We start from the raw sequence: 22,557 nt of genomic DNA on the forward strand, positions 1-22,557 counted from the left end.
GGCGTTGGAAAGCTAACTTCCAGGTTTTTCCAGATATATATAATAGTCTATACTTTTCTTCAAATTGGACAGCCCAAAATGGCCGTTGAATGCCCAAACTACCCCCTATGGGGCGTTCAATGCCCCAAGAGGACCAAGGCTAGTGTTGAACGCCCAAACATGGTGTTCAATGCTACAAAGGGAGCAAAGAAGCAGCAATCCTACCCCCTAGTGGGTGTTCAACTCCCACTTCTTTAAGTTGGACACCAAGCTCTACTCAAATACTCACCAAGTGGGCCCAGAAGTGGATTTTCGCACCTTTAGCTTAGTTTATTTCAATTTTGTAATTTTATAATTACTATTAATATCTCTTTAGGTTTAGGTTAGAATAAATAGAAAAAAGATCACCAATTTTTAGGATCTCTTTTACCACTTTCGAATATTTTAGTTATTTCTCTGTACAGTATGAGCAACTAAATTTCCTAGGTTGAGGTTAGGAGCTCTGCTGATTCCTATGAATTAATATAAGTACTTTTCTATTTCAATCAATGTGTGATTCTATTCTATGATGCATTGTCATTCTTCATCCTTATGAATCTCGATTCTACATGAGTTCTTACGAGTCCTGACCCGGATAGTATTGAGCTACAGCTTGAGGATGTATCACGGGTTCCAACAGAATTATCTGGATTAATTGGCCATGTGACATATAACCCCATTAGTCAGTGGCAATTGAGGTTCCTGTGACTCTAAGGGCTAGAACCATAAGAGCAGTAATCTCTGATCTGGAAGATCCAACCTTGTCTGTAGCATTTTGAGTAGGATCAGTAGAGAGATTGACTGGCGCGCGCTTCACCCTCTCCCAGATTGATCTAGTCCATTTGGATGTTCAGTTTGGACCTGAGGAGATTAATGACCACGACCCATGGCTTAATCACTTACAGCCTTGCCATTGAAGGAATCATTCATTATTGACGTAGAGAGTACGACGTGTTAATTCAGAAGAAGAAGCACCTCCGAAGCCTTAACTGACGTCTCGTCACTAAGCCTACCGTATTCATTTACCGCTTTTGTTATTGTTGCTTATGCACCTACAACAAACAACTACTATCATTCTATTTGCCTGACTAAGATCTGCAAGATAACTACAGATTGCTCAATCCGGCAATCCTCGTCGGATTCAACCCTCACTCACTTGAGGTATTACTTGGACGACCCGGTGCACTTGCCAGTTAAGTTGTGCGAAGTTAAAATTTACGCACCACGGATGGACCTCTAATTGGATCCGCCTTGGTTGGGGGTTTGCCGAAGTTCCTTTATCATGGGGAATGTGCGTCCTTTCCTGAGGAGGAAGTATTGCAAGTGTGAGATCATCACGATGGGATTCTGGTTCTAATTTAGATGCCGTGTGACCGTCTTCGTATTGATCGTCTGCCATTATCAAAGGTTGAATTACAAGTCTCCGGCTACAGCATCAATGTTCCAGTGGTTACCTAATATGTTGGTTTAGGCCTGAACATGAGGTCCAGAGTCCTTATGAGGCAGCTTTCGACTTGTTCTTACACCGAGGTGCCACCGTCTGAGTTTTTCGTGAGGAGGTAGGGGTGGTACCTACAAGAACCCTAGTAAGAACCCTAGTATGAATGTTGGAATAATTGTTGCGATTAGATTATATGGAGTAGCTTGGGTGATTGGTTTGTTTCGGTACGTGTTGGATGCTTGGGTTCATTTTGGAGCACTTAGTGGAAGCGTGGTACCATTTGTTGAGGCGTGGTTTTGTTTCAAAATGGAAATTCAAGGGTTGGGAACCGCCATCAACGTGGTAAGATTTTTCTTAAAGCTGTTTTATTGCCGAAAATTGTTATAAATTGATATTGATATAAAAATAATATTTTTGGTGATTATGTGAGTCTCAGGAATTGGTATGTTTGATTGTTGTGGTGATTAATTAATTGGGTAGTGGCTTGAATTATGGAATGGATATATGTATGTATATATGTGCATAATTGTAATGGTGTGGTTTAATTGCCTATTATAATTACTGATGTGAAAGTTTGGGCCTAAGACCGTGATAGGGTGAGAAATCCCCTACTTGGTACGTTAAGGTAAGTATTGATGTTACCTCATTGCAATATGTCGAAATAATGATGATGAGTGATTTTTAGTGTGAATGTAAATTTAGATATATAAGTATTGTGTGTTGTCTTGTGAATGGATAATTTGATGGATTGTGATATACATAAACTAGAATTGGGTTGATTAGGTTTGGAATGATTCTAAATTGGTAATAAGTTGTGAGGGTTATGTATTGTTGATGTGAATGGAATTATAGTTGTATAAGTGTGGGTGTCAAATGTTCGATTAGTTGATTTGGTGTTGAAATGGTTAGAAAGGGGTAAAGAATTAATAAATGCATGAATGAGTTTGCTTAGTAAAGGTTTTGGTATGGTTTAGAATTGATTTGGATTGAGAATTGAGAAAATTGAGCAATTGTGTAACTTTGGTAAAAATAGATTTTTTACCAACTTCGACGGCCATTACTTAGTTCTCAAACCTTTAATTTTGTGAAACTTGTCTTAAATAAAAATTAGGTCTGTTTAGTTTATGACATTCGAAGAACAGACGGAAAAATAATTTTTAATAAAAAAGTTATGTACGTTTGAAATTCATGGTTAAAATCTGAATTCTGCAGAAGTTGTAAAAAATTGAGGTCATGCGTATGTACGACCTATGCGTATGCATGAGGGGTGTTATAGAATTGAAAGAGTTTTGTGCGCATACCATGTGTACGCACAAAAGCCAAGTCATGTGTATGCACGACTATGCGTACATACAACTTGCATTCCAAAATTGAATGTCTTTTATATGCGTTCCGTGCGTACACGCCAAAAGGGGACTCCTATGTACGCACGAGGCAAGAATACGCACGACCGTCCTGTTTTCTAGAAAATAATGATTTTAATTATTTTTTGTCTATTCAATCTACTTTTTCACCTATGTGATCTGGTCCACTAACTAGTATTTAAGCTTGGAAATGAGTGTGAATATATAGAATGAATTAAATTGAATTATTTCTGAATAAACGTTTGGTTAAATCGGATGACATAGTTGTGGGAATGGTGGTTCGTCCCGTCCGCGATGAGGACGGTGGTATTATCCCGCTCACGAGAGTTGGGAATGAAGACTGACAGAGAATTGGGTTTAATGAGTCTAAGCTTGAGAAGTTGTACAAAAGGTTATGGTTAATGAATTTGATGTTTATGAGGTTTATTTAAAGACATTAATATTAACTCGTTGTGGTCCAAATGACCGAAATGCCAAGAATGATGGTGAATTCCGCTTGCGTATTGCGGTGGCACTGCCTCCAGGGGATGCAGTTGTGGTATGGGAGTGGAAAAAGTGGTAGGACACTCTCTCTCAGAATATTTTTCCTACATTCTCTTTTAATTGTGTATGCTAAAAGTGGGGAAGTTAGTAGGCACTCTCCCTTGGAATGTTTCTCCCGCTTACTCTTTTGATTGTTGGTTTGGAGTGGGAAAGGTGGTAGGACACTCTCCCTTAGAATATTTTTCTCACATCCTCTTTTAAATGTGTGTTGAAAGTGGAGAAGGTGGTAGGACACTCTTCCTCAGAATATTTCTCCGATATCTCTCTCTGGTTGTAAGGTGGTAGGGCACTATCCCACAAAATTTTTCAACATCCAGGGGAAGGTGGTAGGGCATTCTCTTGCGGAATATTTTTCCCTGAGTATACCTCCAGGAGAAAGTGGTAGGACACTCTTCCACAGAATTATTCCCCCTAGGGATGCGCGACAGAGAGATTAATCCGGGAGATACCAACTTGATTTGGGTCGGGTTCTGACAAGTTAACCAACACATGAGCTCATGACCAGTAGGACAGGCATGCATCATACTACATTTGTTTGAAATTGCTTGGATCTATATAATTATTTTGGTTTGCCTAATTGATATTCTGTTAACTGCTATTGCACTACTTGATATAATTGTTCTCTATGTGTGATGGTTTGATTATTTGTTTGATTTTTGCTTACGTCTGTGACTTGTTGATCAGATCACAATGGAGTGTGGTGGATTGTGAATGATTTGATATTATTTTGGGTTGAAGGCCGAGTTTTGATATTGTTTTAGATCTGGGGTCGAGATTTGATTATTTTGGGCCAAAGGGCTGTGACTGGTTGGGCCGGAAGCAATAATTTAGTAAGTTGGTAAAGATTAATACGCGCATTGGTTTGTGGTCATTTGTGTGTTGATTGATTTTGCTTAGGCTGGAGGCCATGATTAATTATGTGATGGGCCAGACGCCGTGAGTGATTTCTGTTTAAGGTTTGGTAAAGTATAAAAGATCAAACTAGTTCAGCATAGACTTAATGAACCTATGCTTGGGACAGGTTGGTCATTCATACAGTTTAAGTAACTTTTAAGATTTTATAATGAAAGCATGAATTTGGGTTTTGAATAAATAACTATTGGTGTTTGAAAAGATTCATAAGACAAATGATAATCACTATGTTTGAGAATCCATTCCTTTTCTTACACGTATCTTCTTATGACAATTTTAAACTTCTTTAGTGAGACCATGTGGTTAGGATCTCACCCCCTACAAACTTCTCTTTTCAAGAAGTGGACAAGGAAGCTTATGATGTGGTTTCTGCACTTTATGGTTGTATTATCATAGATGCCTTTTCCCTCACCTTGTTATTAAGATTTATATTTTGGTAAAGAGAGATAGGAGTCATGATTGTAATGATAGATTAATGTGTGTAAGTTACTTATTTAAAGGATCCTTGTGTGTGTGTGTGTATGTGTATATATATGTGAAGTCTTGTGATTGGTATTATATGTATGCATGCTTGTAAAAAGAAAGAAAAAAATATTTTTGGTTTTTCAAACAAAATAGAGATATGGTTTCAAGTTAAAGGCTCCTATTTTATTATTATATATGTATGGAAGTCGTCGTAATATCTGCTCTATCAGAGTAGTGGAGCCGAAAGTGTGACATTTTGATAGTAAGGATATTACAACAAGCACATAACTAGGGTTTTGATCCAGACATCGATGCCCAGAGCCTCTTTGGACTCTAAATATTTTGTCTTATGGCAACTCTTTAAATGGACTTTCAATCAATAGTCTCGGTTCAGTTGGCCCAAGTTATCAGGTGATAAAGCACCCCTCGGATTTACTGACCCAAGTCTATCCATAGAACAAAAACACCATAGGCACATAATTGGATCCTAATCATTGGTACTCAGAGCCTTTGAACTTTTGATTTTTGATCTTTCCAGATTTTTTTCACTACTCCAAGGAATTGATGATCGAAATCTCATAATACTTCTTTAAATTTCTGTTTCTTGAAGATTCTTTTTTCGTTTCCTCAAGATTCAAGTATTTCATATCCCTTCAAATACAACCACATATTCTTAAGTACCTCCACTGTTTGTTTTTGAATAATTTAATTCAATCCTTTCATCAAGATATTCTCCATAAAAATAGTTACTGGAGGAACAAGCATTCAAATTTTAAGTTTAAGATGAGAAAAGAAGGATAAAATATGCTATGTATTCAAGAAGAGGAAACCAAGGAAAATTAAAATAGAGAAGATTAAAGTAAAAAAGAAAGAAAATAACTAACCAGCAGCAATGAGGAGTTATCTTATTCTGATATTACCCAACTCTGTTAAGTTATCATCACTACTTCTGGTGTCGATTCTTTATGGTCAATGGTGTTATCCACACCAAAATCAGATATTTACAAAATCTTGATGACAAGTGTAAATCATGGACAGAAGCATACGTGCATAAGGAAGAAAAGAACAAGATATAACCTAAATGACATAGGATTTTTTTTATAAACGTAAATCAAATGTATGAAAATATGTATGCAATAGAGGAAGGTGAAGGGGAAGAAGAAGAAGATGATGATGATGACTAAGACCTCTTAAAATAAAAGAAACACGAATGAAGAAAGAAATACTAACCATGGTTAGGTTGCCTCCCAACAAGCGCTTCTTTATTGTCACTAGCTTGACGTTAAATCCTTTAGGTTGGTGGTTGGGGTATCTCATAGCTTCAAGGATTCCTTTGTCCACGGCTTCTTGGACTAGAGTATCAACCAAATCAATGGACATGCAATCTTTCGCTTCTTCTGATTCGCTTGGATATTGTATGGCTTTAAAGACGTTAAAGACCATTTGTTCTTCATGAATTCTTAGTGTGAGCTCTCCTCTTTCAACATCAGCAAGTGCCCGTCCAGCGGCCAAGAATGGTCTTCTTAGAATGATTGAAGCGTCATCGTCTTCTTCCATGTCAAGAACTATGAAATCAGTAGGAAAAATGATTTTTCTGACCTTAACCAATGCATTTTCTACTATCCCATGTAGAAATTTTATTGATCAATGGGCTAGTTGTAGCGAAATCCTGGTCAATTTTATCTCCTCAATCTGTAACCTCTTTACCATACATAAGGGCATCAGATTGATGCTAGCTCTTAAGTCATAAAAAGAGTTTTGCCAATGGTGATGTCTCTAATAGTGCAAGAGATTTGAAAGCTTCCTAGATCCTTTAACTTTTGTGGTAGTTTTCTTTGAATGTTAGCAATGCATTCATTGGTGAGAATTACTTTCTCATCTTCTTAAAATGATCTTTTCTTGGTCAACAGTTCTTTCATAAATTTGGCATAGAGAGGCATTTGTTCAAGGTCCTCAACAAATGGAATCTTGATTTGTAACTTCTTAAAGACGTCTAAGAATTTTGAAAAGTTTTTCTCTTAATCTTATTTCTTAAGTCTCTGAGGGTATGGAGTTCTTGATTAATAGGTTTTCACTTTGTCTATTTTGAATTCTGTAGATATAGGAGCTTCCTATGAGTTCTCCTCCCTTTGTTCCTTTGGAGGGTCTTCGATTATCTTCTTGTTTTTCTTGTGGAGCACTTTATTGATCACTGTTTCACTTTTTAAGGAGATGGCCTTATATTCTTTCCTAGGGTTTACTATGGTGTCACTAGGAAGGAAAGTAGTGCCCCTTTCTGCTAGTTGCTTGGCCTTCTGTCCTACTTGCACCTCTAGATTTCTTATGGAAGGTTCTTGATTTTTAGAGATTGCCCTTGATTCTTGCATGAAGACCTCAGTGGCTTGAGATAGTTTCTCCACCATAAACTCGAGAGGTGATTTTTGATGGTTGGTTGGTTGATATGAATTGTTGAAGTTTCTTTGTCCTTGGTTACTCCAGCCAAAGTTGGGATGATTCCTCCAACCAAGATTATAAGTTTTGGAAAAAGGATCGTTCTTTTCTCTTGAGGAATGTCCCATGAAGTTTACTTGTTCATAGACTGAATGGCCCCCAGTGTATGAATCACACCGTTCACTTGGATGTTCTCCTCCACACATATCACATGAAACTTGGCTTTTGATGACTGCTACTTGATTCTGCTTGATCTATTTTGTGAGTGACTATATTAGTTTAGCCATCGTCTCGCTCTATGCTATGAGAGCATCTATGGTATCTAGTGCTATTACACCCCTTTTAGTGGCTCTTTTAGATGAATACATAAAATTGTTGGCCGCCACTATCTTTATTAATTCCAGTGCTTCTTTAGGTGTTTTCCTATGAAGAGAATCCCCAACTGATAAGTCAATCATTGCCCTCGAGGTTTGAGAAACACCATCATAAAAGGTCTGGATTTGAAGCCATTTAGAAAAAGTGTGATGTGGATATTTTCTAAACATCTATTTATATCTTTTCCAAGCTTCATAGAGCGAGTCACCCTCCTTTTGGGAGAATGAATTACTGTTATTCCTTAACAGGACCAGCTTTTGAGGTGGAAAGTATTTAGTTAGGAATTTACTAACTAGATCCTCCCATGAAGTGATGATTCCCAAGAGTTGTGATTGGAGCAATTGTGTAGCTCTATCTCTCATAAAAAAGAAAAGGAAGAAGGGACAAAAGTACACCTGAAAGTTCGCACGCTGGACACGATTACACTTTAATCATTTAATGAGTCACGCGTGCACACCATTTATATACTCCGGCAGACACAATATTTTTTGTGTTTATTTTGTTTAGAAAGAAGGGACAAAAATACACCTGAAAGTTCACACGCTGGACACAATTACACTTCATTCATTTAACACCGCCACACGCCGATGGTCGAAAGGGTAAATGTGTCTGTCGGAATGTATAAATAATGTGCACGAGCAACTCATTAAATGATTGAAATGTAATTGTGTCCAGCGTGTAAACTTTCAGATGTATTTTTGTCCCTTCTTCCAAAAGAAAAACAATCTTAGTTGGATGGCTTCGGGGCTAACTCCATTACTTTTCACAGTGTCATGCAGATGCAGAAAATTTGCTATGTGGATGTTCAAATCCTCTTAATGACTGCCTTCAAATTGATCTGTTTGTACTAGTTGGATGAGTGAAGGCTTAAGTTCAAAGTTATCTGCTTGAACTGTGGGCCTTACTATGCTGTCTTCATAACTATCAGAGATAAGTGTGTTGTAATCTCCGAGGGTCCTTCTTACATTGTTTTAATTGTTTGCCATTTTTTCTTCTTCTTGTCTCTTGGATCTTGCTTTATTTCTTAATCAGAATAGAGTTAACTCTATTTTGTGTTGATAGTGGAGTGTGAAATTTCCTCCTTTTTGCATGCAAGACAATAATTAAAGCAAGATTAAACGCACCTTGTAGAATAAAAAGGAGAAATAAGTAATTTAAATAGAATAAAGAACTACAAAAAACATTAAAAGAAAATGGGGACAGAGAAAAAAATGTGGAAAAAAGAGGAGAAAGAAATAATTTAGACTAACTAAGGGTAGAAAAAAATAAAATAGAATTTAATTTTAGACAAGAATTATACAAGAAAAAGAAAGTAGAAGGGGAGAGAAACTTCAAAAGAGCGTGGAATAGAATAAACTAATAATGCACTACAAAAAATTTTGGTAAAAATGGTGGTTTTTTTTGGTATTTACGGCGGTTTGAACCGCCATTATTACCAATAATGGCGGTTTCGTAAAGTGACGTAATTCTGGGTGCCATTCTGGTTATTACGACGGTTTTCTGAAAACCGCCACAATTTCCTGGGTTAAAACGGCGGTTTTTGAATAGGTTAAAACGGCGGTTCAAACCGCCGTTATTTCCAGGGTTAAAATGGCCGCCATTTTACCCTGACAGTGACATTTTTTATCGTTGTTTTTAACAATTTTTACCGTCATTTTTATCGCGTTAAATAAATAATTTTGTGATTAAAATTTCACAATAGCAAAAAATCATAATCCATAAATGAAATATTATATAACTCAAAAATAAAATATTAATATTTTTATTATTGAAAATCAAAAGTAATAACTCCTATACAAAAGCTTGTTTTACTAAACTTACCAAAATACAAGCATTGCAATAAACACTAATCAGTCAAGACTAATAATGTATTTAAACCATCTAACAAGTGCTGTTTTTACTACTTAGAATATGAATATACAAGACAAGTAGCTTAGCTAAGTGATGATGAATAAGATTTGGAGGCCAAAAGTTTCCTCCTTCTGCGACAGCAAACTCGGTGGAACTTCGCGTCTTCGGATGGAATTTTAGATCTGAGAGATTGGGACTTCCTTTCTCTTTTATACTTCTTTTTTTTATAGTGGCAACAAGTCCAGCGAGGACCACCGACGCTGTTCCCTGCAACAAACCAGAGGGAATTAAATTCGGATGTGCTTACTCCTCCAACTCTTGCATAGTATGCATTGTTGAAGCATCTCCAGAAACAGCAGAGAGCTTAATTAAAACACTACTTGGTGTCATTTTCAACCTACTGGATGAGTTACATCGAGTTATCAACAGTCAATAATATTCTCTCCATTTTCATTTATATGTTATTTATGTTACTTGGACCAATGTCAATTGATCAATGATGTACCAAAAAGCAACAGTGACAGCTAAAAAGAATCTGAGGGAATAAAAGATGGAAGAAACTTGCCTAATTGAGTGGTATATCGTGTTATAAGACACAGACTTGAGTTCTTGAGGATGAAGGCTGAAATCCAGAACCTGCATGCAGTAGAAAAATGTCCCTTAACCAATTCCAGATTTGTCATATCAGTATATAAAACAAGCTGCTGTACTATTTGTAACCCTTAGTTAATCTCAAGTTCAATTGCTGCTAATAATAAAAACAGAGACTCAATTTAGATATGAACCGTTAATGTGTATTAAATTTAAGAAACCATTATTCCAACTTTGTGACATTGCTTCCCATGCCATACAATAATCTAATTCAACCGTGAAAAATAAGGCATTCTTAACTGAATTTGTTTTTACTTGTAGCAATGAATTTTAAATTGTTCAAATCTAAGGTGTTACTAATAATTCAATCATTTCGAAAAGCTTGTGAAATTCTTGAGTAAAGTTACTATCATTATGAGTAGTTGGCATCTCTTTCATCTAGTTAAGAAGATGTAATATTGTATGACTAAGCACATATTTTAACAAATGTAAGTGGAGTCAAACTAACAAATAAAATAAACAAATAAGACCACTACATATATCCTCCTCATGGTACGTACTTAATTGCATTGCTTCATTCACCAAAAGGACACTTGAATCTGTAACGTACAAAATCAAACACTATAAGAAATTAGTATGCCGATGAAATAAATAAGAATATAAACCAAGCAATTATTCATAAGGAGCTTTTAATTTGGAATAAGTACGTAGTGGGATTATGATTTGCTCCATTAAGTTAGGAACTGCCACGTAGATAAAAGTGACTCTTAATTAGATGTCAGTATAAAACTCTTCTACATTAATTAATTGTGCAAAACAACAGTGTTAATATCTTTTGGAGATTATTTAATTCAATCAGCAAAGTACTTGTTTTAAAATGCAATTGATAGCTAAAACAAGAAAAAGATCATTACTTCATTTCAAAGAGTAAAAAAGATGATGCATCAGAATTTAGATTCTAACCAGTCATCAAATTTTAACCGAGAACAAAGAAAATGGTAAATTTAAGTGAAGTGCTTCCAAAATTAGCATCTATATGTACCAAAATCTAATTACTGCTCCAAAAGAAAGGTGTACCTCTGAAATTGCATGCTTGATTTCTTCTTGGCCTGCAATGCTTCGGCAAGCTCAATCTCCAAAGCAAGAACCCTTTCTAATGCATTGTCAGTGACAGATATTTCCTTGAACACAGGGAATATATTTTCCCATTCTTGATTAGCCTAAGCAACGGATAAAATTCATAAGAATCTGAACAAAGAAAAAGACATGTTTCACGGCAATCAATGCAAATGAGTTATTTACTTCATGGAGTTTAATTCTTTTTTTTTCATCTTTTCCAACTGCAATAAGAAGACACAATTTAGATCACATTTACACCAGACACAACAATAAAAGTCACAACTCGAATATAAGGAAAATGCAAATGCTATCCATGTTACCTTTCGCATGATACTAGAAAATAAATTTACTATATTTAGAAGTATAGATGAATGAAGAAAGAGTAGTTACAAATAATAGTGCCTAAAATGTTACCTCCTTATTCAAGTTGTCCATGCTAGATTTCAAACTTTTAATTAAATCCACGTGCTTTTCTTCTTTTTGTTGTGAGTAGTCTTCACTTCCGGAATTGAATATGGTTTGGCATACTGAGATAAGTACAAGACTTTAGGCAATAACAACATTAACATGTAGAGTAAAAGAAATAAAAAGCTGATACAAGATAATGTACCTATGCAAGGCCTGATCATCTGAAAGTTTTCCCTTTGCTCTAAACCAAAAATTCAAACTGCATAAAACATTTAAACAAGTATTAAAAAAGGCAAAGAATTGATCTACCCTTCTTTTCCCCTGCAAAGTATTACCTGGGAGGAGATTTGGTCTGATTTGTTGAAGTTGTAGGTTCACAGAACCATATCTCTATTGGTCAAGGGGTGAATTTAGTTGTAGCAATTTTGTTCCGGTAAGTTCTGAAGCAACAAACTTAGTCATCAGAGATCCTTAGCTTTAGATACATGAATGTTCTCTAAATAGAATCTTATACATATTCTTTAACAACACATTGCACCCCCCAAAATCTTACTTTGGAAGACGAGGGTCAGTAAGGTTTCTCTCCCGCAGCTCCTCCATTGACAAAAGCTAGAAACAATTAATAATCTGAAATCAGCAACACATTTTCATTCTTAAATCTTAATTAATATAAATAACCATGTAACTTACCTTATTTGGTGGAGGCACAGATGGCATGGCTACCTCCTGGTGGTCAAATCCTAATTCTTCTTTCTGTATATTAAGAAAATAACTTATTAGCACCACTAGGTTCATCTTTTGGATATTTCTCCTTCTATCATCTCATACTTATAGTATCAGTTGCTGAAAAGTTACGTTGGGTGAACAAAATAAACAGAAGAATGATGTGAAATCGTCAAACAAAAGTACCTGAGCTGCTTCAATTTCCAATTCTTGCTTTTTGATCTCAACAGAAAGAGGGCGCAAGATGCAAAGAAATGACAAATCTGATTTCCCAAAGAATGAATTCTGCACTTCCCTGAAAAATAGAAAAACAGGACTTGGTGATGGTGATTAATGATTTTTGTTCAATCACTGAAAATTCAAATTCCTCCTAAGAAAATCATTAATATGCCTCTTTTGTGCTTAATATATCGAAAATAGAGTTAGAATTTCAGTGAAAATCATACATACATATTGTGTTTTTAAATTAGTTATTACAATTCATAAATACAATGTTACAACGATATATCAGGATTAAATTCCATACAAAAGTTAGAAGATTCACACCTGAATGCTAGTATTTCTACAAATTCTGTATCAATCTAAACAGAAAAAAAAAGATGGACCATATGAAACAGTTGTTACGAACTTATGATCAATAAAAAAAACTGGTCACATTTACTTAGATACTCAGTCCTGTCTCTTCTTTTACTTCACTAATAGCTGCTGCAAAAATCTCCTCACCCTGCAGGTACAAAACCATTTTACAATAACTTCAGTAGGTAACTTCCAGTAGCCAATAACCATGTTACAATAACCATGCTGCAAAAATCTCCTGTACTGCATACTACGTCGACAACTTTAGAAGGTAACTTCCAGTAGCCAATTCCATGAAATCTACCTTTTTTTTCCTGTACTACAAGAACCTACAACCCCAAAACCTGGAACAAACAAATAAAGAAAAAAGAAGGGGAAAAAGTTGCATTGATCAGAATGTTGGCATGAAACAAATGCATGCTTATTGAAACTCATGATTTCCAATAACACATGGTAACAATCAAAAACTAAAATATACTACTTAATCATTTCATGAACATTCAACTCCCATGATTAAAAATTTGATCTTCAAACTCGAGCCAAATTTTTTAATGAACAGAAATTAAAATTGGTGTCTTGTGCTCAGCAAACTAGAGTAAAAGAGTGGTATAGTCTCGTGCAATTATACAGAAGACAGGCTCAAGTAACTTGCAAAAATCATAGTTACTAAGTACTACATTAATGGTTTAATAACTTAGGTGACAGGGAACACTATAACCTGGTCAAGAACAGGGCCACAAAGAGATCCATAATCATCAATTCTGGTATGGTAAAAGGAGCTGTAGAATGTGAGTCTTGTTCTTGGTGCAACTGCTTTGAACTTGAAGCTCACTGTTCTGAAGTTTCCCTTCCCTTCAGATTTGGAGAGAACTTTGAAGGTGTCCTTCGCCTAGGAGAAGAAGAAGAAAATATATAGGAGTTGGGTTCAAACTTCAAAGTGTAGCAGACAGGGGAGAAAGGAGAGAAGACTCTATATAATAAAAATAAACGATATTTGCATCCATGGAGATTATGACTATCTATTAGTACATGAATGAAGCCATCATAGAAAGATTGAAGGATAGAAACACTAGAGATAGAGTATAAGACAGCAATGACTAAAATTTTATTTTGAGACTTTTCAGAGACATAATGTGTAAGATACAACAAAAAGTTAAGCTATAACAATCTTCTCTCTTTCTGTCTAGCAATTCATATTTCAGAGTTAGAAGTTTGGAATAGAAATTCGTACTTACTTGTTTATACTCCTTGGTGGTGAATGCATTGCCAACTAAATAAGCACCACAAACCAATGATATTACAATGAGGAAACTGCAAAGGAACATCCTATTCTTTGGATCAGACAGGACAAAGCCCTGACAAAGATGAGTATACTAACATGAGAAATTGCTATAGTTCAAAAAACTAAATATAATCTCTTAGAAAGTTAATTTTAAGAGTATTATGTCGTACTCAAATCATAACTCATCCAGAAAAGCAAAGCAATGGTATAATTTTATAGCAAATCACAAGAATATAATAATTATAAAGAGTGTTTTCCTCTTTTCTTTTATGGAAATTGAACAACAAAATAGAGCACATACATGCTGAGAATAAAGAACGAGAAACATTTTGACTACTATACTGAGATTCAAACCAATTTTAATTAAATTTGTTCATCTAATCTAAGGCAAGCCTAAGACCATCGATTAGAATGAAATATTTTCAAGAGAACAAAGGCAAAGAGAGAGAAGAACCTACTCGTGAGTCTGCCGGAAGAGAAACTCGCAGCTCAATAGCTCGATTGACGAGATTGCCAGCGTAGGAGAATGCCACAGGAGGAGATCGTCGCTGGAGGAGAAGCCGCTGGAAGAGACGTCGCTGGAGGAGAAGTCGCAAGAGGAGACGTCGCCGAAGGAGACGTCGCCGAAGGAGACCGTCACTGGAGCAGAGGTCGCAGAAGGAGGTCGTTGCTGGAGGAGACGCCGCTGGAGGAGACGTTGCCGGAGGAGACCGTCACTGGAGAGAGGAGTCGTCGGAGGAGAGATCGTGACAGAAGAGATCGTAGTGGCAGAGCTTCAAGATTTTTCTCACACTGGCAGCATTTCAAGTTCAACACAGTAATGATGGGTTAATTTAGGGTTGAGCATTTTATACAAATTGATAATGGCGTTTAAAACCGCCAGAAGCAAAAAAAAAAGCCGTTAACTACCAATGAATTACGGCAATAATCATAAACGTCAAAATACTCAAATATTATGGCAATATTATAGAACCGCCATATTATTAATGCCGTTTTATATCATTTTTTTTTGTAGTGATGTAAACAAAATTAATTTTTTTTTGTAAGTGTACCTCATGGAATAAAAGAGAAATAAAGAGGAAAAAGAATTTGAACAAGATAAAGAAAGCAAAAAGGAATGATAAAATTGTAGAATAACAAAACTAAAGAAAAAGGAATTTAAACTAATGGATTTCAAAGAAAATAAAAGAAAGTAAGTCGATTTTAATTCTTAGAAAAGATTTAGACAAAAAATAAATAAAAAAGAAAGAAAAAAATTGTAAAATAAAAGAAAAGAAAGAAAGAACGTGAAAAAAAAATCAAGAAAAGACAATAAAAAAGATCTAAATTAAGACTTAACCAGACGTATATTGTCAATCTCAATTAATCTCCGACAACAGTGCTAAAAACTTGATGAGCGGAAATCAAAGCTCACGGATACCGACAAGTACACTGGATCGCACAAGTAATACCACGGTGAATGGATGTCGTTTCCATGAGGATTAAAGGATTGAACAAGCAAATATCATATTAAAAGCCTAATTAGATTAATTACACCTGATTGATGATTGAAGAGGGCAAGAGAAAATCTTAGAATCTTGCTGAGAATCTTGAGAATGTTGGATGCTTAAATGTCACAGACAGTGAGCTTGAATGATGAATAGAGAGAAGACATTGATGATGAGAATCAGGGGCTTTGAAGATGCTTATGCTCTTAGGATAACTAATATTGTTTGTTAATCTTGAAGTTTACAAAGATCTTTGACGATAAAATCTTTAGTAACTGATTTCCAATTCATTGGCTCTTCAATTTCTCAAGCATTAATTAGGCATCACTTTGATTAATCAAGAGACTAAACACAAAAAATGATTTTAGATTTAAATAAAATTTAAAAGTAGTCCTTAGGTCAAACAATATGTCACGTATTTAAGCTAGTCCTGTCCAGTTAAATCTTAAAAGAAAACATGATTTTCAAAAGTTGTTCTAATCCGAATTATGTCACTTATTCAAAATTAGAGTGTTTAAAAATCATGTATGTGTCGCACACTAATTGAACCACTATTCCTAGCCGAATTCAAATAGTCATGTGAAAGAGTTTTCAAGTTATAATTCAAATATCAAAATTTTCAATTATAATAAAAGAATTCAAAAAGAGATTAGAAAACCTTTCAATACCACTAATCTGAATGAAGAACGAATAACTCAATCATGAAATAGATCAATACAAGACTTCAAAATGAAAAAACTTCGATTAATTATCCATAGAAAACATAAACAGAGCTCCTAACCCTTTGACAGAGAATTAGTTACCAATGAAAAAGTAAGAAAACAAGAAGAGAAGTAGTCCGTGGACTTGATGATCTCCTTTGTGAGCTATGCTCACTTATTTATAGCCTAAATTCTAGAATTCAAATTTAAAACTAAACTAATCTTATCTTTAGGATAGATAAGATAACTACTTATCTTTTAGAGAGAAAGATAAGCTATTTTAATTCAAATTTAAAAACGATAATTCAAATCAAATCTTAACAACCAAATCTCTTATACTTCTAGAGAGAATTAATAACTAATTTTCTAGATTTTTAACTCTTCTGAATGTGATTGATGCTTTTGATGATGTGGATAATTAAGTTTGGGCCTTAATTGTTGCATCTTGAGAGTTGGAACACGTCGGGCTTGCATTTTGAGTTGTCTGGGATGTTATTTTTTTGTGTCCCAGAGATGATGGTAGTACGTGACTGAAACTAAATGTCCAATATAGACATATGTATATCATTCTGAAGCTCTAGATGTTAGCTTTCTAACACAACTGAAACCGCCTTATTTTGACCTCTGCAGCTCATGTTATGACCATTGGGGTGTGAAGAGGTCAGTATTAGTGGACATGTACCCCAGACCTATGTGTTTTGGGCTCCAGTTTCCTTCTCTAGTTCTCTTTTAGCACACTTTTGTTCCTTAGGCTATGCTTTTTGGGCCATGCTTCTATTTTCTTTGTGCTTTCTTTGTGAGAAAGCATTGATTCTTGCTATTTTTTAAGTCCAAAATTCGTGAAAATATAAAAAGACTATTCCAACTCATCCAAATATTTGATTACTTGTTAAATTCTATTACAAATCATAAGAAATATAATTAAAAACCTAAGAAAATAAAAAAATCTTCTAAAATTACTTAAGATGACGTGTCAACAAGTTCTATCTATATATCAATCACAATATATAATTGAAAAACTGTAATGTAATCAATTTATTTTTTTTATTTAAATAATTTTTTATTGATTTTTTCATACTAATTAATTTAAAAGAAGAATCAATTGTCTAATATAATATGAAAATGGAAATGTAATAAATTAGAGATTAGAGACTTTATTTATAAAAAGAATCAATCAAAGGAATATAATCTAAATATAGTGGGAATAAATCAATCATGAGTATAAAGCTTTGAGTATATAAAACTGAGTAAAATTCGATAATGAGGCACATTCTCTCAATTAGATTTTATTTTATTTTTTTTTACAAAAAGAAACAATTAAGGAAAGCAATCAAGATATAATATAATTGCATGGATAAGGTTAAGTGTAAAATATGATATGACCCATTATAATGCGTGTTTAATTTTGAAAATGATTGATTTTAAAACGAATATTAACGGATTAATATAGATGAAGAAAATAGACTTGAAAGTAAAATAGTGCTACCAGAATTTGAGTAAAGAAGAAAAAATATTAAAACGTGTTAATTTGATGTTAGTTGATAAAAAATATAATATAAAGTGTACAAGATGTCTCTGGTACGGGTTGAGAGATGGATCGAGAACTTGCGGGTTGAGGCAGATGCCGGATCACTTGACTGGAGCAATGGGGGGAGGTACCTGCAAAGACACTCTGACGCTCAAGTCAGAATGGATCTAAGAGGTATAAGGTGTGAGGAATGAATGAATACCTGGAGGGACCTGGGTCCTCTATTTATAGGTGATGGTAGTTATCTTATCTTATCTTGTTTGACTAAGATAAGGGAGACGTTTGAATTCGAAAGTTGGTTAGAAGCTCTAGAGGGCCGGTTCCGGGCCTTCTAGAAGGGCGAAGCGGGTCGGACCCGGGTAACCGGGTTCGGGGACCATTCCGGACGTAGGATCCGTGGGTCGGATCCGTAACAGTTGCCCCCGGAGCGAGAGAGTGAGGGTGCTCGGTCTCATCGCTGGAGGAACCTTTTCCTCGCCGTTTGTGGTTTGGCAAGGAGATCATTTATTTGGTTTTTCTAGTCGAGGTTGAGGATTTGGGGAGTTCCTGGCCGTTTCATGGTCAGGCGAGGAGCACGTTGTTTGGACGTCTCATCACATGCCGGGTTTGATGACCGTTCTGAAGAAGGGCCCGGAGATTGGGTCTGGAATAGTTGTCCCCGGAGCATGAGAGTATGCTTTCTTGGACTCAATGCTAAGTCGTTGGGGAGTCCGATTCTCTGTAGTTTGGGAGACTGTGAGGGGCCTGAAAAGGGCGTGACATCATCCTGCATTTATTGGTAGGATGTTGGTCAGTCTGGCTTTCCGCAAGTTGGAAGACCCTCAGCTCATGCTTGTTTTGTGTGGCCTTTTTTGGGTTGTTATTGTGAACTTATTTTAGGCCTCTTGGTGGGCCGATTTCAAGACTTTGTTTATTTAACTTATTTGGATTTCCGTTTTGTTGGCTTTGCGGGTGATCGATTCACGAGTCACTATTTTTGTTATTTGGATATCCGTTTTGTTATTTGGATATCTGTTGTATTGGCTTCGAGCTGATCGATTCCCGGGTAGCCATTCACTTATTTGGATATCCGTGGGTAATTGATTCCCGTGTAGCCGTTTGGATATCTGTTTTGTTATTCGGATATCCGTTATGTTATTTGGATATCTGTTTTATTGGCTTCGGGGTGATCGATTCCTGGGTAGCCGTTCACTTATTTGGATATCCGTGGGTAATCGATTCCTGTGTAGCCGTTTGGATATCCGTTTTGTTATTCAGATATCCGTTTGTTGGCTTCTGGGTGATCGATTCACGCGTAGGCTTTTCACTTATTTGGATATCCATTTTATTATTTGGATATCCGTTTTGTTGGCCTCGGGGTAATCGAATCTCGTGTAGCCGTTTGCTTATTTGGATATCCGTTTTGTTGGCCTCGGGGTGATCGATTCCCGTGTAGCCGTTAACTTATTTGGATATCCGTTTTGTTGGCCTCGGGGTAATCGATTCTCGTGTAGCCGCGTTTGGTTTGTGCCGTCGGACGGGGCAATGCTTTTGAGAAAATGAATTCCATTTATGGTTTGGGCCTCATTAAAACCTCCCAATGTGGGTAAGAAAGAGTGCCCAGTAAGAAAATATACAATTAAACGACTTAAGCAATAAATGCAAGTAAAAAAGGCAAAATATAAAGGGTAAAGAGATAGTCTTAAACGACCTCAATCTTGTTGCTTTGGAAGGATGTTTCTACATATAGTAGCACCGTAAGTTGGTGGAATTTCAGGATCTTGGAAGCTTGGTCCCATCTAGTCTTTCAAGCATGTAGGCTCTTTTTTCGATTACCGTCCTAATTTGGTAGGGACCCTCCCAGTTGGGCATGAGCATCCCTTCTCCGGGAGTGGGTGGACCGATTTGGCCTCGGGGTAATCGATTCCCGTGTAGCCGCGTTTGGTTTGTGCCGTCGGACGGGGCAATGCTTTTGAGAAAATGAATTCCATTTATGGTTTGGGCCTCGTTAAAACCTCCCAATGTGGGTAGGAAAGAGTGCCCAGTAAGAAAATATACGATTAAACGACTTAAGCAATAAATGCAAGTAAAAAAGGCAAAATATAAAGGGTAAAGAGATAGTCTTAAACGACCTCAATCTTGTTGCTTTGGAAGGATGTTTCTACATATAGTAGCACCGTAAGTTGGTGGAATTTCAGGATCTTGGAAGCTTGGTCCCGTCTAGTCTTTCGAGCATGTAGTCTCTTTTTTCGATTACCGTCCTAATTTGGTAGGGACCCTCCCAGTTGGGCATGAGCATCCCTTCTCCGGGAGTGGGTGGACTGATATCGTTTTGTCGTAAGACGAGGTCTCCTGGTCCAAAGTCTCATCGTACCGTGCTGCCATTGTACCTTAGACTTATTCTTTGTTTTAGGGCTAGCTCCCGTAGGTATGCTATGCTATTGACCTTGTCTGCAAGGTCCCACTCTGCCTCTTTATCATTTCCTCGCACGGTTCTGAGCGGACTTTGGTCTTGGCGTGCATCAAGTCGGTGAGGAAGATGCCTGCCGCATCTTGGGATCTCTTGCGGAGGGTCGAGCTGGTGTTCTCACACTCTACCGCGAGTTTCCGGTCTCTGTGTATTGTGCCGATAGTGCCGTCATCGGCTTGGAACATCATGAGTAAGAATTTGGTGAAGATGACCGCCGAGAGGTTGTTAATGGTCTTTCTCCCGAGGATGATGTTTGTATGTGGTGGAGTTCTTGAGGATGACAAATTCGGAGAGGATGGTCTTTCTTTGGTTCCCGGCTCCGATGGTGAGGGGAAGTGTGATGGTGCCGTCCGGTTGAAGGAAGTTATCCCCGAGCCCGGTTACCCCATTATGGTGGGTTTGTAGGTTTTCGTTTCGGAGCCCGAGTTTGTCGAAGGATCCCCTGAAGAGGATGTTGGAATCTACTCATGTGTCGAGTAGTATTCTTCTGACCAGCCCGGTTCCTATCTTTGCGGAGATAACGAAGGGGGCATCTTTCGCCGAGGTGTCGTATTGGCAGTCCTCGGGGGAGAATGTTATCGCATTATTGGTGATGATTGTCGGGGTTTGGTTTCTGACTGCCAGGACCTTGAGGTTCTTTTTTAGTGCCGATTTCGACTTTTCCAGCTTATCCTTGCTTGTTATGACGTTGACGACTATGGTCGGGTCTATTTCCGGACTTTCCCGAGGGGCTTCTCTTTGTGTCCTTGGGTTGCGTCCTTCCCTCTCTGGTGATCTGTCTCTTTCTGTGCGCTTCGACTCCCTGATGATCTTGGCGAACTCAGAGAGCTTGCCGTCTCATATGGCTTGCTCCAGAGCGTCTTTTAAGTCGATGCAGTACTGTGTTCTGTGCCCGTATCCTCGGTGGTAGTCACAATATAAATTCTTGTTGCCGCCCGTTCTTTCTTTAAGTGGTCGGGCCTTCGGAAGGACGCCTCGGTCAGCTATTTGGTGGTAGATCTCGATGATAGGAGCTAACAAGAGGGTGTAATTTGAGCATTTGTCGGTTTGGAATGTTCCTTTTGGTTTTCTCTTGGTGGGGTGTTTTGGCGAGGTGCCGTACTGCCGTTCTGCCGTTCTGCCGTTTATTGGCCGCCACGACTTGGCTCACCTCCTCATCGTTTATGTAATCCTTAGCGACACTCTGAATCTCGTGCATAGTCCAGATTGGCTTCGCGGTGAGATACTTTCAGAAGTCCTCATTCATAAGTCCATTGGTCAGGCAGAGGCTCGCGACTGAGTCTGTGAGTCCGTCGACCGTCAGGTATTTTCTCGTAGATTTGTCTTGTCTTTGGGTAATTCCGAGCAAGCTAATGGGGTATTTAGCTTTGGTGATTTTGATAGTGAACCGGGCCATGAACTTTCTGGTGATATCGTGGAAGCTGGCTATGGACCCGTTTGGGAGGGCATTGAACGATTTGATCGTAGGGCCAGCTAAGGTTATCGAGAAGGCCTTACACCGGATCATGTCGGCTCCTTCCAGGTTCATCCTGGCCTCGAAGGCCGTTAGGTGTTCCCGGGAATCGTTGGTCCCGTCCTATTTCATGTCAGTGGGCTTATTGAAGTCCTTCAGGAGTTTGGCTCTCAAGGATTTTTCTGTGAACGGGATGACTTCCATTATCACGTGCATGTTTCCTGCTCGTTTGGCCTCCCGATGGTGCCGTCGGTCGTCTTCTCCGCGTCGGTATTTCGGGTCTAGGGAAACGCTGCGATCGTGCTGTTTGCAGTGTAGTTGCTCAGGGGGCCTGGTGTTCCCGGTATCGCGATGAGATTAGGTCCTGGAGGTCGCTTGGCTTGTATGCTCCGGGTGGTACCGTTCTTTGGGTGTGACTCAGCCTTTGAGGTTTTGCACCCTGAGGCACAACTCTTGGATTATCTGGACCACCTTTTCTCTCAGGCCATCGGGTGGCCGGGCTTCAGTGGGAGGACGGTTGTCCTCTCTTGGTTGTTGTTGGGTTGGGGTTGGTTGGCGATGTGCCGCGTTTATTATCCTCCCGTGGGTGGGAGGAGTGTTATCTTGGAGTTTGGGAGTTGGGCTTTGTGGGTTTGAGTTGGGGTGTCGGGTGGAGGATTGCTCCTCGAGGTTCTCCATCATGCCACCACGATTTGGCTGTCCCCCGTATCTGTGCAAGAACCTTGAGAACTTTCTTGATCTATTGGCTCCTGAGAGGTCTGAGCTTGGCCACGGTGGTAGCATTTAAGGAGGTCGTTCATGATGAGCTTCCTTATGAATTTTCAGTAAGGTCCGAAGGGGG

General features: G+C 37.7%; 1 protein-coding gene across 1 annotated transcript; it reads right to left on the bottom strand.

Annotated features, from left to right (window-relative positions):
• On the bottom strand, positions 12,427-20,178 carry LOC107609310. Its single transcript, XM_016311213.2, has 5 exons — positions 20,051-20,178; positions 14,642-14,874; positions 14,343-14,362; positions 14,052-14,171; positions 12,427-13,705 (listed from the first exon to the last, which is right to left on the bottom strand). The coding sequence occupies exons 1-5, from the start codon at positions 20,176-20,178 to the stop codon at positions 13,511-13,513; spliced, it is 696 nt and encodes a 231-aa protein (XP_016166699.2). The 3' UTR covers positions 12,427-13,510.

Source organism: Arachis ipaensis, chromosome B07 (assembly GCF_000816755.2).
Source record: "Arachis ipaensis cultivar K30076 chromosome B07, Araip1.1, whole genome shotgun sequence".
Taxonomy (NCBI): domain Eukaryota; kingdom Viridiplantae; phylum Streptophyta; class Magnoliopsida; order Fabales; family Fabaceae; genus Arachis; species Arachis ipaensis.